This window comes from Saccoglossus kowalevskii, chromosome 1 (genome assembly GCF_978046115.1).
Source record: "Saccoglossus kowalevskii chromosome 1, keSacKowa6.1, whole genome shotgun sequence".
Classification (NCBI taxonomy): domain Eukaryota; kingdom Metazoa; phylum Hemichordata; class Enteropneusta; family Harrimaniidae; genus Saccoglossus; species Saccoglossus kowalevskii.
This window is the reverse complement of record NC_140641.1, coordinates 28,506,193-28,522,096: the sequence shown is the minus strand read 5'-3', so window position 1 is coordinate 28,522,096 and position 15,904 is coordinate 28,506,193. Positions and strand designations below refer to the sequence as shown.

Here is a 15,904-nt window from a genome sequence, read left to right as displayed (position 1 = left end):
CCTAATCCTGAATTGAGCTACTGTGCTTTATACAATTCCTAATCCTGAATTGAGCTACTGTGCTTTATACAATTCCTAATCCTGAATTGAGCTACTGTGCTTCATACAATTCCTAATCCTGAATTGAGCTACTGTGCTTTATACAATTCCTAATCCTGAATTGAGCTACTGTGCTTCATACAATTCCTAATCCTGAATTGAGCTACTGTGCTTTATACAATTCCTAATCCTGAATTGAGCTACTGTGCTTTATACAATTCCTAATCCTGAATTGAGCTACTGTGCTTTATACAATTCCTAATCCTGAATTGAGCTACTGTGCTTTATACAATTCCTAATCCTGAATTGAGCTACTGTGCTTCATACAATTCCTAATCCTGAATTGAGGTACTGTGCTTCATACAATTCCTAATCCTGAATTGAGCTACTGTGCTTTATACAATTCCTAATCCTGAATTGAGCTACTGTGCTTTATACAATTCCTAATCCTGAATTGAGCTACTGTGCTTTATACAATTCCTAATCCTGAATTGAGCTACTGTGCTTCATACAATTCCTAATCCTGAATTGAGGTACTGTGCTTCATACAATTCCTAATCCTGAATTGAGCTACTGTGCTTCATACAATTCCTAATCCTGAATTGAGCTACTGTGCTTTATACAATTCCTAATCCTGAATTGAGCTACTGTGCTTTATACAATTCCTAATCCTGAATTGAGCTACTGTGCTTCATACAATTCCTAATCCTGAATTGAGCTACTGTGCTTTATACAATTCCTAATCCTGAATTGAGCTACTGTGCTTTATACAATTCCTAATCCTGAATTGAGCTACTGTGCTTTATACAATTCCTAATCCTGAATTGAGCTACTGTGCTTCATACAATTCCTAATCCTGAATTGAGGTACTGTGCTTCATACAATTCCTAATCCTGAATTGAGCTACTGTGCTTCATACAATTCCTAATCCTGAATTGAGCTACTGTGCTTTATACAATTCCTAATCCTGAATTGAGCTACTGTGCTTTATACAATTCCTAATCCTGAATTGAGCTACTGTGCTTCATACAATTCCTAATCCTGAATTGAGCTACTGTGCTTTATACAATTCCTAATCCTGAATTGAGCTACTGTGCTTCATACAATTCCTAATCCTGAATTGAGCTACTGTGCTTCATACAATTCCTAATCCTGAATTGAGCTACTGTGCTTTATACAATTCCTAATCCTGAATTGAGCTACTGTGCTTTATACAATTCCTAATCCTGAATTGAGCTACTGTGCTTCATACAATTCCTAATCCTGAATTGAGCTACTGTGCTTTATACAATTCCTAATCCTGAATTGAGCTACTGTGCTTCATACAATTCCTAATCCTGAATTGAGGTACTGTGCTTTATACAATTCCTAATCCTGAATTGAGCTACTGTGCTTCATACAATTCCTAATCCTGAATTGAGCTACTGTGCTTCATACAATTCCTAATCCTGAATTGAGCTACTGTGCTTCATACAATTCCTAATCCTGAATTGATCTACTGTGCTTCATACAATTCCTAATCCTGAATTGAGCTACTGTGCTTCATACAATTCCTAATCCTGAATTGAGCTACTGTGCTTTATACAATTCCTAATCCTGAATTGAGCTACTGTGCTTTATACAATTCCTAATCCTGAATTGAGCTACTGTGCTTTATACAATTCCTAATCCTGAATTGAGCTACTGTGCTTCATACAATTCCTAATCCTGAATTGAGCTACTGTGCTTTATACAATTCCTAATCCTGAATTGAGCTACTGTGCTTTATACAATTCCTAATCCTGAATTGAGCTACTGTGCTTCATACAATTCCTAATCCTGAATTGAGGTACTGTGCTTCATACAATTCCTAATCCTGAATTGAGCTACTGTGCTTCATACAATTCCTAATCCTGAATTGAGCTACTGTGCTTTATACAATTCCTAATCCTGAATTGAGCTACTGTGCTTTATACAATTCCTAATCCTGAATTGAGCTACTGTGCTTCATACAATTCCTAATCCTGAATTGAGCTACTGTGCTTTATACAATTCCTAATCCTGAATTGAGCTACTGTGCTTTATACAATTCCTAATCCTGAATTGAGCTACTGTGCTTTATACAATTCCTAATCCTGAATTGAGCTACTGTGCTTTATACAATTCCTAATCCTGAATTGAGGTACTGTGCTTTATACAATTCCTAATCCTGAATTGAGCTACTGTGCTTCATACAATTCCTAATCCTGAATTGAGGTACTGTGCTTCATACAATTCCTAATCCTGAATTGAGCTACTGTGCTTCATACAATTCCTAATCCTGAATTGAGCTACTGTGCTTTATACAATTCCTAATCCTGAATTGAGCTACTGTGCTTTATACAATTCCTAATCCTGAATTGAGCTACTGTGCTTCATACAATTCCTAATCCTGAATTGAGCTACTGTGCTTTATACAATTCCTAATCCTGAATTGAGCTACTGTGCTTCATACAATTCCTAATCCTGAATTGAGCTACTGTGCTTCATACAATTCCTAATCCTGAATTGAGCTACTGTGCTTTATACAATTCCTAATCCTGAATTGAGCTACTGTGCTTTATACAATTCCTAATCCTGAATTGAGCTACTGTGCTTCATACAATTCCTAATCCTGAATTGAGCTACTGTGCTTTATACAATTCCTAATCCTGAATTGAGCTACTGTGCTTCATACAATTCCTAATCCTGAATTGAGGTACTGTGCTTTATACAATTCCTAATCCTGAATTGAGCTACTGTGCTTCATACAATTCCTAATCCTGAATTGAGCTACTGTGCTTCATACAATTCCTAATCCTGAATTGAGCTACTGTGCTTCATACAATTCCTAATCCTGAATTGATCTACTGTGCTTCATACAATTCCTAATCCTGAATTGAGCTACTGTGCTTCATACTTCGTTCCATTTTCATCTCTAGTCTTGAAGTTTATGTATCTTCTGGCCATATGAAAAGTAATTGTCCATTGTGACAATCATGAAAATAAAACGCAAATACAAAAATAAAATACATGTAAGATTTTGTCAAGTACCTTGAACTGCCTTGAACTGTGAAGTTGAGAGGGCACACATTTTCGTAGCAAAATTTAAAATTGCCTTACCATATGGGATTATTATAGAGAAAATTATATTTTTCAAAAAGCACCAAGGCAAACTTCTTGGGCATTGAGAAAATTGCCTTTAATGACTTTCACTCAGAAGTATTAAATATGTTGACTTTTATTCCTGGCAGGACTTGTGGTGACGTAAGTTGTGGTGTAATCACCAAGTGTTTGAATTCACCAAGAACAAGGACTAAAGAAAAGGGTGTGGCGATACTAATGATTTACATAGAGCTAGAAAAAATTGAAATTGTACAGGTATGGTCTCAATGTTTTTCTGGATGAATATTTTTTGAATGTATGGTTCTCTTCCCAATATAGACTACCTTGTTGCCATCTTGATTCTCGTGTTCAGTGAGAACGCCTATATGTTACAGCAGCTGCCAAAATAAACTGATTAGAAAACCACCATCTTCCTATTAATCTCACTTGCAACATTGTAATATTTCAAGCAACATTGCCAGCATTGTTTCAAATGTTTTCACTAGTTGTGGAACAACTATTTCCTCATCAACTCAGATTCACTGTGACTAAAGCTACAGTCTTGACCAAGAATGGTGGAAGTTTCTAATTTATTTTATCATGTTCCTCAAACAGGAAGAACTCCTGAAAGGTCTTGCCAACAAGCAGCCTAAGGTGGTGGTAGGTTGCCTGGCTGTACTTAGGGAAGCTTTGAATGGATTTGGTTCTAAAATTGTCACAGTGAAGCCAATTGTCAAAGCTTTACCAAAACAGTTTGAAAACAGAGATAAGAATGTAAGAGAAGAAGCCAAGTTATTGGCTATTGAAATTTACAGATGGGTTGGAGCAGCATTTAAGCCAGCAATACAGTCTATTCCAGCAATTGCAGTGAGTACACACATCTTTAACTGGCTTTTTCTTTATTAGCAATATTAACACACCCACTGCAAAAAACCTTGATGGTTAGGTCATCACTTTTTCTAGCCAATTCTACAACATAAATTTAGACATAGTTATTATTACTAAAAAATTGTTCAATATAAAGTGTTTAAATTTTTCATTTCACTCATCTTAAACAGTTGACACTTGTATGGCAATTTTACAGAGCATCAAATTGGCATTCACATTTCTAATAGATAGTTGCAGACATTCTCCACTGAGATGCACTTATGTAAACTATTATAATGTGTTTTGTCTGTTATTGAAGTGGTGCAAAATTATTGGTAGATCCATGTGAAGTCTGTTTATGAGACAATAACTGCGCCCTGCTTGCACAAACTAATATTGTCACCGCCAAATTGTTCTGAACATCAAAACAGCAACATTGTCGGCTAATTTACTGACAGGTTTGCTATGCTCGCCTGGAGATCATTACACGATTAGAACAAGTTTGGTCAAACCAACCTCGACAGGAGACGTCAAACTCAGTAATAGTGAGTGATTTGAAAACGTTGAATATAAATTGAAGATCATGATGCAATTGCTTTTAATTGAATTCATTAAATCATATAAACTGCTATAATAAGTTATCAAAACAAAATGTATTTTCTAGCAGCCACAGACAAATCTGGTGCATATTTTAACCCTTGTAAATGTGCACATTTAGCACCCTTGTAAAAATGGTTTGAATTAACCTGTTCTAATCACTTAACAATCTCAAGACGCGCATTGCAAACCAATTAGCGACTTAGCTATTGTTTGGAACAGGTTTTGCGTTTGAACATTCTATGCATGGCTGAAATGCAAAATCACAAAACCTTGATTTCTTCTGAGTATTACATGTACTGGATTGTTCGCTTGAATAATGAGCTGGTCTGCATCTCAGTCGCCCATGTAGTAGATCTATGGTAGTAGATGCAATGATTCTGTAACCTAGAATTTCTTACTATATTGTTTTAGCTCAAAGAACTTGAAGAGGAATTTGAAAAAATGCCCAGTAAACAAGCAAAACAGACAAGGTTTTTGAAATCTCAGCAGGACTTAAAAGCTAAGATGGAAGCAGAGGCTGCCTGTGATGAAGGTAGGAACACTCACAGCCATAATTATTCAATTAGTTAGCATGATGACATGCAATTTGGCAAAACATTCATTACAATATACGAACAGATTTTTTTTATAAAGAGAATGTTTTTAATATTTCCTGAATTACATACAATGTAGATAAACAAGAAATGAAGAATAGTTCTTAAATTTGTACACCATGTTTGCAAATCATATGTTGATCACCCACCCTATGAAGTATTGAATTATACACAGCTCACCCATTTGTCGAGTGGCACCGTCAAGTCTAGAACAAAGCGCAAACCCTGAATTGTTTTGCGGGGTTGCGAGCTATCTTGGTAACTGACTGTCCAGAATAATGTTTCAGAATAATGTAAAATTTGAGTGTCAATCCATGCCTATAAATAGCCTACTTTACATACTAATTAATCAAGATAGGTTACTGTTTAATTAATGCAAGGATTGAAATTAATAATTGACCTTGGAAATTAAAGGGCGGTGGTTGTCATGGTGGACGAAAGTTTCGGCTATCATTTGCCACCCTGAAAACTTTCAGTCATAAAAGTTTTGGCCATAGAGGCTACACATGTATTTTATAATTACCAGGTAATCTTAATTCATGATAACGTAATAATACTTCTCATTCTTTCTATGAAGTTGATGGAGATGTGGACGATGAAGATGAAAGTGATGAAACGGCGGGTGCTGCTGCAGTTGATCCGTATGAACTCTTAGATCCTGTAGAAATAATAACAAAAATACCCAAAGATTTTTATGAAAATATTGTAAGTGTACTTATCTTGGTCTTGAATTAGTTTTATGCTTAACTTGAAACCTAACCCATTCTTGCTGTATTTGTGTATTTATTCTTCTAATATAATTGACAATCGTATCGGCTATTTGTCTACAGGAGGCTAAGAAGTGGCAAACACGTAGAGAAGCATTAGAAGCAATTCAGCAGCTATGTTCTCACCCTAAACTGGAACCTGGTGATTATGGCGATCTAGTTAGAGCACTTAAAAAGGTATCTGTTGTTTACAAAAAACTTGTCCGACAGATGTTCAATTTTTAACAACTTTATTGAAAACTGAATGATTATAAAGATCACATGAACATGGGTATTATTATCAATATCAGTCATGATATGTGATGGTCTTTTAGTATTTCTAAAAGTATGTCAGTGTTGTGATATAGTGATCTATCATAGAATCATTATTGCATGTCTTCATAGTTTCCTATCGTTACCTCATTTTTCAACCTTTTTGGTATTGTCAATAATAAGGAGAATAGTGTATGTTACCTTTCAGATTCATTACCTACATCTTTATTGTCTTCCTCACCACTACCTCTATCAATCAGAAAACAGCTTCCAATTTGTATTAATATTGTGATTATTAAATTGTGTATTTTATTTAATCAGGTGGTAGGTAAAGATACTAATGTCATGCTAGTGACTCATGCTGCCAAGTGTCTATGTGGATTAGCTACAGGTCTCAGAAAAAAATTCCAGCCATATGCTGTCCAGGTAAGTTCACAAACTGATAATAAGATGAATGTTGACAATCTGCGTTTCAACATCTGTGCGTATTTGAACTTGTAATTAAATGTTGTGTATATTTAGAATAACTTGCTCAGTAACCATCATGTTTCATAAAAGTACATTGCAAAAGAGCCAGCAAACTAGTATATTGTTTTTTAACTTTGGTGTCATGTTTTGACACATTGAAATCTGACACAAAAGTTAAAAACGCTGCTGAACACTTACTTGGTACTGTTTTGCAATGTACATTTATGTAACAATATGGACCAGTTGTAACCCAGTTTTTTAAGCATACTTGTGCTTCACAAGGAGAACATTGAACTAAAAGTATACAATATGTTGCAAGGGAACTAATTCCTGCAAAAACAATAGGGAGACTCTGATGCACTTTCCAAGGAGCCAGCTTTGCCTCCTACCTATGATGTCACATCAGTTTTTTTCTGAATGCTTATCTTCACATTTTCAGCAGTGCCATCATTACTATGTTGCCTATTGTCTCTAAATCTCCCATCCCAATCTATCCATCCTACCTTGATTTGACTTTTCTCAAATTTTATGTGTGTCTGGACTACATGTTTTTTTGATGGGCTCGTAGATTGTTGTTGCTTGATTTCACCTGGCTGACACTGTTACAGCAGATCTGTCATGCATAAGAATATGCAAGATACAAGACTAATTAATAATGTCTTCACAAATTAAAATTGTTATTCCATTGCCAGTGTATACAAACCATTCTGGAGAAATTTAAGGAGAAGAAACCAGCCGTAGTAGCTGCACTTCGGGACGCAATAGATGCCATCTTTGTTTCAGTGAGTATATTCTGTAATTATATTTTTAATATGTTATAATCATACAATTCAACCCAAACATATAACTATATACAAAATTGTTCTGGCACATTTGTGAAATTGTATTCTTTCACACACAATATTTAGTAAAGTAGATTGCTCGTCAGTTTTTTTTAACAAGAGTAGATGGCTAATTAGCCTGCAGCCATCTCAAAAATGAAACTCCTGCAACTATGTTCTTGTCTCTTTTTAGACAAATCTTCAAGCAATCCAGGAGGATGTGATAACTGCTCTAGAAAGCAAAAACCCATCCATCAAAGCAGAAACCAGCTTATTCCTAGCAAGATGTTTTAAAAAAATTTCTCCAGCGAACTTGCCAAAAGGCGTACTTAAACCGATACTGGCTCCTCTAGCAAAGGTAAGAATTTATTCTGAATTAATTTTCAATTCTTATTCTCTAAAGCGTCAAATTTTTCTCACAAGATCTTTCATTTGATGGATATTTGCACATACAAATTGAACAGGATAGTGTGTTTACTAACTGTCTTGTTTTATCTTGTCCTCATCACAGAAAATGGATGATACTGTACCAGATGTTCGTAATGCTGCAGCTGAAGCATTAGGTACTGTGCTGAAAGTCATGGGTGAGAAGCCACTAACTGGATTCTTAGCTGATATGGATAAACTTAAAGTTGAAAAGGTTGGTGCTCGTTTTGAGCTGTCAATCATCATGACAGGCATGATGATTTAGTCACAATTTGTACATCCTTTACATTTTTGCATTATGCATGAATCTCTAAGATCAAGCACTGGATCATAAATGGTATTACTGGTTTATTTTTACATGCAAGTCCCATGATTTTGAATGTTATTTAATTTTATGTCTAACAGATAAGGGAAGCTTGTGAAAAAGTTGAATTGGAACATGGAGGGAAAAAACCTAAAACCCAAGAAACTAAAAAACCTGCTGCTACTACCAAAGCAGCTGTATCAAAGAAACAGGCTGCTGGGAAACGGCCCACAACGGCAGGTGCTGGTGGTAAGGCTGGGGCAAGTAGCTCTACAAGACCATCAACAGCACCAGCTGGTGGTAGGAAAAAGAAAGTTCCAGCTGGTGGGGCTAAAGAAGAAATGACAGAACCGTTCCTTTCTGTGAGTACTATTCTGTGTTAAAACAAGACACATTCCATGTAATCACTTAAAAATAGATCTGCAGGTGGCAAACAGAGTACATCTTGTCAACTGTATGAACTGTTTCATGAATTATTTAACATGTGTATGATGGAATTTGTATCTGTGTATTTTGTATTCTGTTGAGTACAGTGCATGAAGTCGACCAAACAACTTTAATAACTAAGAGGATATTGAGATTGCCTTGACAAATGATTCATCATAATAATAGTTGATGTGAATTTTGCTTTTTAGAATGAAGAAGTTGATGAGAAAGCAGAAGTGCTTCTGCCTTCCTCTGTATTAAAAACCTTGGCTAGTAGCAATTGGAAAGAAAGGCTTGCTGCAATTGAAGAATTTACCAAGGTTAGTCATAAAAACAAATTATTTGAAGAATTGAATGTTATTGGTATTATCATAATGTTAACTTATCTTATCATCAATTTTAGATCATTGACGGCATGGAAAAGAAAGACATTCCAGTACAAGTATTTTTAAGAGTCCTTGCAAAGAAACCTGGCTGGAAGGAGAACAATTTTCAGGTGGGAATTTCATTTAATCTTTGTTAAACTGCTTTAATTTTAGACAAATTTGTGCGAGTCAGACTGCTGTTAAATTTACTTTAATAAAGCATGATGGCAAAAATATAACCATGCTGAAATAAAGACCGACATAGTGATGCAAAGTGTGCATGTTCTATTTACAAAACTGTATGTACTCGCATTGTAAATGTTAGTACATGTGCTTCTGCTTCTCATTTTAACATCAGACATTCTCATTTTCAAATGACAGGTGCTAAAGGGAAAATTCTTACTTGCTAAGTTGATACTTGAGAAAGGCAAAGTATCAAAGAAATCTGGAACAGTGGTAATTGGAGGTGCTGTTGAGAAGATAGGAGATGCTAAAGTTGGCTCTGTTGTTGGTGATACTCTCTCTGCATTAGCTGAATGTACATCACTTGGATGGGTCAGCTCTGAGGTAATAATAATGTATATGCTTTATGCATATTGCTTACTTTGTATTAATTTTTTGCATGAAATGCTGCATGTGTAGCTTACAACATCATTGTTGAGCCCTCATTAAGTATTGAATGTAAATGGGTATCACTGTTGTGGGCAGAGACAGCTGTATGATTATGTTTTTATCTATTTACTTTGATATGAAGTTGTAATAGGTTATAGGTGTTTAATTCATTCCAGTTATATTTTGCTTTAACAGTGTTCAAATGTATAACTGAATATTTACTTTTTTTTACCCCTTGAAGGCTGTTTTCTATGCTTTTGATGAACAGAAAAACCCCAAAAACCAATCTGAAATTCTGAACTGGTTTTCAAATGCAATTAAAGAGTTTGGATTCTCAACGTAAGTATATTGCTTCTATTTGGAGGCGAGTTTAATAATAGACCAGAAATTAGAAGTGCATTTCAAATCCGCATAGCTTTTCTCAGTTTCATTCAGAGTTGACATAACCTTCTTGATTTCTTGTCACACAGGGTTGTTCCTAAAGTTTATATACCATATATAAAGAAATCTCTTGCAGCGGTGAATCCACTTGTGAGGACTTCGGGAGTGACCCTGATTGGTGTAATGTTCATGTATATGGGTCCACCAATACGAGTATTATTTGAGGATGAAAAGGCAGCATTACTTCAACAAATTGATGCTGAAATTAAAAAGGTATTCTCAATCTATTAACTTATCATGGAATATGTGGAGTCTGTAGGATTTCACCTTGACATTAATGTCTGTGTTGCGATTCTTTCACATTTATTACAAGTCTTGATGGCTGCTATAAAAGTGTCATTTTTTTAGACATCTAATGTTGGGTGGTTCTGAAGACTAACTTTAAAACTGTTTCTAATTTTATCAAACTCATCTCAACAATGATCAAATTGAATTTTTAATATATATGAAGTTTCTTCCTAAGTGGGAAACAAATACTGCGCACAATCACTATCATATTTTATGGTTGTGTATTACCATAGATACAAGATGAAAAACCACCAAAGCCGACTCGTGGCCAGTCGAAAGGTGGTAGCTCCAAAGGTGGTGGTGGTGAAGACAATGATGACAGTAACAATGAGGATGATGAAAATGAGGCTGGTGCTGCTCATGCTGTTGAGGACTTGGTGCCAAGAGTAGATATTGGACCTCTCATAACATCACAGATAATAGAAGAAATGGGTGATCAAAAGTGGAAAGTCAGAGGAGAAGCATTAGAAAAAGTAGGGTTTTCAGAACATTATCTCTTGTGGTTAATAATTTGGGTTCTGCTTGTCTTTGTTGGTGCATGTACAACACTTGAAAGTATCAGTAATTTGGAATTCTTCTTCCAGGTCCAAGGGATTATTAATGATGCTAAATTTATCACATCAAATTTGGGTGATCTTCCACCTGCTCTGAAAGCAAGACTTGGGGACAACAACAAAAAACTGGTAAGTTTGTGTGTTATCTGTTAACAATATTTTGGTGGTTATTTGTCCCGGTTTCCAGATTCAGACGGAGTCTGATGGAATATTGATAATGGATCAGCAGTTGTCATAATTAGGACTGTTGTACTAAAAATTAAACATTTTTATGTGCGAAGCACACAATGGAACTATTATTTCTGTATGTATGTGTGTATGTATGTACAGTATGTATGTATATGTGTTTGTATGTTCCACTGTTATCTTAAAGAACTACTTAACATATGAAACTTGGTTCATTGAGTATCTGACACAATGTGTATGCTTTTAATTATAATACCAAAATATATTCTTGTCTCCTCGGTGTAAATATAGAAGAAATACGTCATTGCCTTTAATATATGTACCATTCCTATTTTTATTCAGGCATCAACTGCAACATCTATCTGTCAACAAATAGCAACTTCTATGGGACCTAGCTGTAATAAGTATTTTAAAATGTTTGCTCCAGGTATACTCAATCTGTGTTCTGACAATAAGGTAAGAATATTTCCACAATCACCTTATTAAAGATTGTGTGTCTATTCAAATTTGCCAAATATTTGAACATTTTATTTTTCTTGGGCCCCCAAATTCACAATTTCTTTTTTTTTCAAGGCTGCTGTCCGTAGTGTTGCTATTGCGTCATTGAATGCCTGGGTTGAACAATGCGGACTTGCTCCTCTGTTTGAAGATGAAATCATGTCTTCAGCTTTGAGCACTGATAACCCTTATCTTAGAGTAGAGGTAAGCTTTTCATTCATCATATATACTACCATTTGTATCCAATTGTTCCCACTATTGAAGATCACTGATAATGTAAAAATGTTCTTTACTTTTTGAACATAGATCTATGGGTGGCTAGAACAACAGATGCCAAAGTGTCGATCTTTACCAAATGAAGGTGTTTTGCAATGCATACCTTTGTTGTATGCAGCCTTGGAAAATAGGAATGCAGACGTCAGGAAGAATGCACAGGGAGCTGTCCCAATGTTTATGATGCATTTATCATATGAAAAAATGTTTAAAATGGCTGGTAAACTCAAGGTAAAGTATATTGGTACAAGAGCTTGAAATGCAATTGATCTTATGCAGATTGAGAGTCCCAAGGTTTGGAAAGTGTAGCACTATAGCTACTGTGTATTTAATTTATTGTGATTTATTCTTGTCATAGACTTCATCAAAAGATCAAGTAGTTGGTATTTTAGAAAAGCAACGGGGTAACGTACCTGAAAAACCTGGTAAAGCCAAAAAGTCTAAAGCTGTAGATAAAAAAGAACCAGAGAGTAGTACAGCAGAGCCGGAACAAAAGAGGCCAAAAACTGCTCCTTCAAAAATGAAGGTGAGTTTTGTTAAATATTTGTGTTTGTACATGATTGTGATATGATTTGTATTCTTTATGCAGTATTTCTGATAATACCAGTGCCAATTTTTCAACTGATTTAATTTAAGGGGTAGGTATCACTATATCACCAATGTAACCATGCAAATAATGATATAAAGCAGTGTTAATTGTGGTTTAGATAGAGATTCTCAAAATCTTGTATTAAATTTTTATAATTCAACAATTGATGAAACCATATCTGCCCTATAAATGAATTTTTGCAACAAAAAAAATAAATTGCTTGAATCGTCTTTTAGGACTACAGTTTTCATGGCACCAGCTGAGAGATATAAAAAAAACAAATGTACCGGTATATGTTGTGGCATGTTGAGGGCGCTCATTTATTTTGTAATAATTTTTTTTGCTGTTTCCCCTCATACATTAATGGTACTGCACAGGTGAGCAAGTCAATGTCCTGTATTCCAGCAGAGGTTAATTCTGAAAAGAATAAAGCAGAGAGACAAAATGCTTTGGTAGATGGTCCTCTAAAGTCCAATTTGGCAGTCAGGAAGGGCTCCAAGGGCAATATTGCTAAGCCAAAGGTAGACTGATGAGGATTTTAAGTTCAGTCATATAACAATAAAAACAGAACAAAAATCATCTTCTCTAACTAAAATCATTCTAGACATTTTTCTAACATTGAATTAATCTCACATTATCATCTGGAATTGTCATCTATAATCTAAAACAGTTTGTGTAAGATTTTAAATGAAAATAATGAGATGGCTGGTAATGCTTGATGATTCCTCTATATTCTTAACTAAACTTCACTTTGAACAATTGTCATTACTTATTCATATTATGGTATTACAGTACTTGGTGGGTTCAGCATGTATCAATGTTTGCTACACAAGGAAGCTTGATAGGTCTTCATCCTTACCAGCATTCCTGTTGACACACCAATATGTTACCACAGGGAGTTGGACAAACTTGTGTATAAATAAATAAATTAAAAATTTATTTAAATTCATATTTGAAGTAGAAACCATTTTACAGGATAGTCACTGATTCATTGAAGTTGCGTCGCGTCAGAGATTACACTCGCCGGATTTTAATTTCGCGCTCAGCATTTCCTGTTTATTAGTGCATCTCATGAATAAATTATATGCCCACCCGCTTTATGGTTGTGCTCATGCCACAGTCTTGGCAAGTTTCAACCCTTGGGATATTTTACTATAATAGGGTGTGTCTACATCGCGTGTTAAAATTTGCATATAGCATTAGCATGTAACAAAGATTGTGATAAAGGAAAGAGTGTCTACTTGAAATCGATACCGGGAAGGGGGGGGTAATAGAAAAGTTATATAACATTTTATTATTTAATAATTTATTAAAATACATAAGTTTGTCCAACTCCCTGTGATGTTACTAACGTATTACTTCATTTACATTACATGTGAATAATACCTGTCCAATTATGTACTAATTAATATTATTTTTCTCAATTATATGCATTCAAATATTAGTACATGTATACCTGAGACACCTGTTATTATAATTTCTATCATATCTTTTAAGTGTGATATTGTTTGGGACTACCGTAAAAATCTTGAAATATGCACCAGTCAAGAATGAAAATGACTATTGTTTGCGGGTTCTCAATACGGTATATGCTTTGAGTGACTTAATGTTGACTGCTGTTTTCTTCCACGTCTTATGATGAATATTTATAAACTGTGTTTCGATATACTTTTGAATGAACATATGTTATTATAATAAGGATGTAGAAGTTTGCAAAAAGTCCTAGCAGTTATTTTTTTCCTGAAATGTTCGTTAGCGGTATATGTTTTATTGATTGCTGATTCAATGATTCCAGATTATCTGCAAACAAATCAATCAATCATACATTGTTTTAGCTGTTACATATTTTCCATATTAAATCTGATAATACTAACAGTGTACGTTTCCTTTCAGGCTGGAAGTAAGAAAAGTGCTGCTGCGGCTGATGAAGACACATCCCCTCCATTGACAAGCAATAATGGTAAACACAAGCGTATCAAAGATGAACATGATCTCAAGGTACAACATGTCTAACAATGCAATGACACAAGCTGATTGATAATTGCTCTGATGTTACACAGTGAAATTCATCTGGCCAAGTCAACAGAATGTGATTTAACCAAACGATAGCTGAGTTAACTGACCTTGTTTGTTGTATTTTAGGTGCTCAAGTGGAATTTTACATCTCCTCGTGATGAACACATTGATCAATTGAAGGACCAAATGCAAGCGTCATTCAGTAGAACTCTCATAACTAGTTTGTATCATTCTGATTTCAAACAACATATCAGTGCACTTGGTATACTTATAGAGGTAGGTAATTGTTACCCTGGATCTTAAGCATGCATTAGGCAGTGTTCTCACCAGATTCTGTTTTTGTGGGGTCATAAAGGCCCATCGTTTGAAAAATGCAGGGCCATAAATTATAAAATAGGGCCGGGGGTAAATTTCGTTAAGTTTAGGGAAATGTCCACCTACCTGTCAAAGGATGAAAATTTCCATGGTGTAACCATTAATGGGTAAATAAAATTGGATTATTAAAGGTAAAATTGCAGCCCTTATTGAGTTAACATTTATAAGTAATCATAAAGTCATCACACACATTATTTATTCCATTACTATTAGTTTTTAAATTATTACTTCCCCGTGTCATAGCAGTATTATGTTTTGAAAATACACACCAACTACAGTACATCAAATTTTCATCATCCCTGTATTTCAGCCATGGATGAGTTGTTAATCAACTTCGTTGAAATCGTCGATGTTCCTTGGCTTTATTATTAGTGACACTCCCCACAGTCACAGCTGTGCTACCAGACTCAATACCATCAGCATTTTGCATGTCTGCTGGAACATTTTCTAAAGATACTGATTCTGTCGCCAGGGTTTTCAGTCCATCGCTGACACTTTGAGCATCATGTACCAAATCAGGGTTTTGGCAAATTCCAAAATTCAATAAAGTCTGTGGCGTTTGGCTTGCTCATGGCGCCCATTCCATGAGGCTTGAAATGAGTTGCGTATATTGCAAGACATTGCTCAATTGTGGGACCCCTCTAGGGAATAAATTACTACGTTGATAGCGCCACCATACGGTCAAAATAGGAAAGCCGTTTGGACGCAATTTTTTTTTCTGCGCCAAATGTGGCCCGATTTAATTGAAATTTCGCGTCAAATTTTGAAATATTGCACAAATGGCGCAAGGGCGCAGCCTGGTGATAACACTGATTATGTTTTTTTTTTTATATGAACATGTTGGAAGCTTGATGCATGTCACTTGTTTAATGGATCTCTTTTAAATGACAATTGAATTTTACTACGTTTAGCCCCAAATTTGGAAATTTGGAAAGCACACTAAAATAAAATTGGCAACCCTTGGGGTTCCTGTTGATAAGATGTCAATCGTGGACAGGTCTTTTTTCAGAGTACTACTTTCATGTTCAACAGCATTTTCAAC

At 35.2% G+C, this 15,904-nt stretch overlaps 1 protein-coding gene across 7 annotated transcripts in view; it reads left to right on the top strand.

Annotated features, from left to right (window-relative positions):
- The window catches only part of LOC100377718 (cytoskeleton-associated protein 5-like), a 45,137-nt gene that overhangs the window by 11,597 nt on the left and 17,636 nt on the right, over positions 1-15,904 (top strand). For 6 of the 7 annotated variants that reach the window (XM_085500440.1, XM_085500451.1, XM_085500436.1 and 3 more), the window contains exons 4-27: positions 3,291-3,417; positions 3,757-4,008; positions 5,020-5,140; positions 5,779-5,906; positions 6,032-6,145; positions 6,542-6,646; positions 7,381-7,470; positions 7,703-7,867; positions 8,021-8,149; positions 8,341-8,601; positions 8,875-8,985; positions 9,069-9,161; positions 9,412-9,597; positions 9,884-9,981; positions 10,113-10,296; positions 10,605-10,844; positions 10,956-11,054; positions 11,454-11,567; positions 11,685-11,813; positions 11,916-12,113; positions 12,241-12,408; positions 12,849-12,992; positions 14,365-14,469; positions 14,614-14,763. In XM_085500440.1, the coding sequence (XP_085356566.1) occupies positions 3,291-3,417; positions 3,757-4,008; positions 5,020-5,140; positions 5,779-5,906; positions 6,032-6,145; positions 6,542-6,646; positions 7,381-7,470; positions 7,703-7,867; positions 8,021-8,149; positions 8,341-8,601; positions 8,875-8,985; positions 9,069-9,161; positions 9,412-9,597; positions 9,884-9,981; positions 10,113-10,296; positions 10,605-10,844; positions 10,956-11,054; positions 11,454-11,567; positions 11,685-11,813; positions 11,916-12,113; positions 12,241-12,408; positions 12,849-12,992; positions 14,365-14,469; positions 14,614-14,763 (3,511 nt within the window). The remainder of the gene's footprint in view (positions 1-3,290; positions 3,418-3,756; positions 4,009-5,019; positions 5,141-5,778; positions 5,907-6,031; positions 6,146-6,541; positions 6,647-7,380; positions 7,471-7,702; positions 7,868-8,020; positions 8,150-8,340; positions 8,602-8,874; positions 8,986-9,068; positions 9,162-9,411; positions 9,598-9,883; positions 9,982-10,112; positions 10,297-10,604; positions 10,845-10,955; positions 11,055-11,453; positions 11,568-11,684; positions 11,814-11,915; positions 12,114-12,240; positions 12,409-12,848; positions 12,993-14,364; positions 14,470-14,613; positions 14,764-15,904) is intronic. The other variant, XM_085500453.1, reaches the window with a different exon arrangement.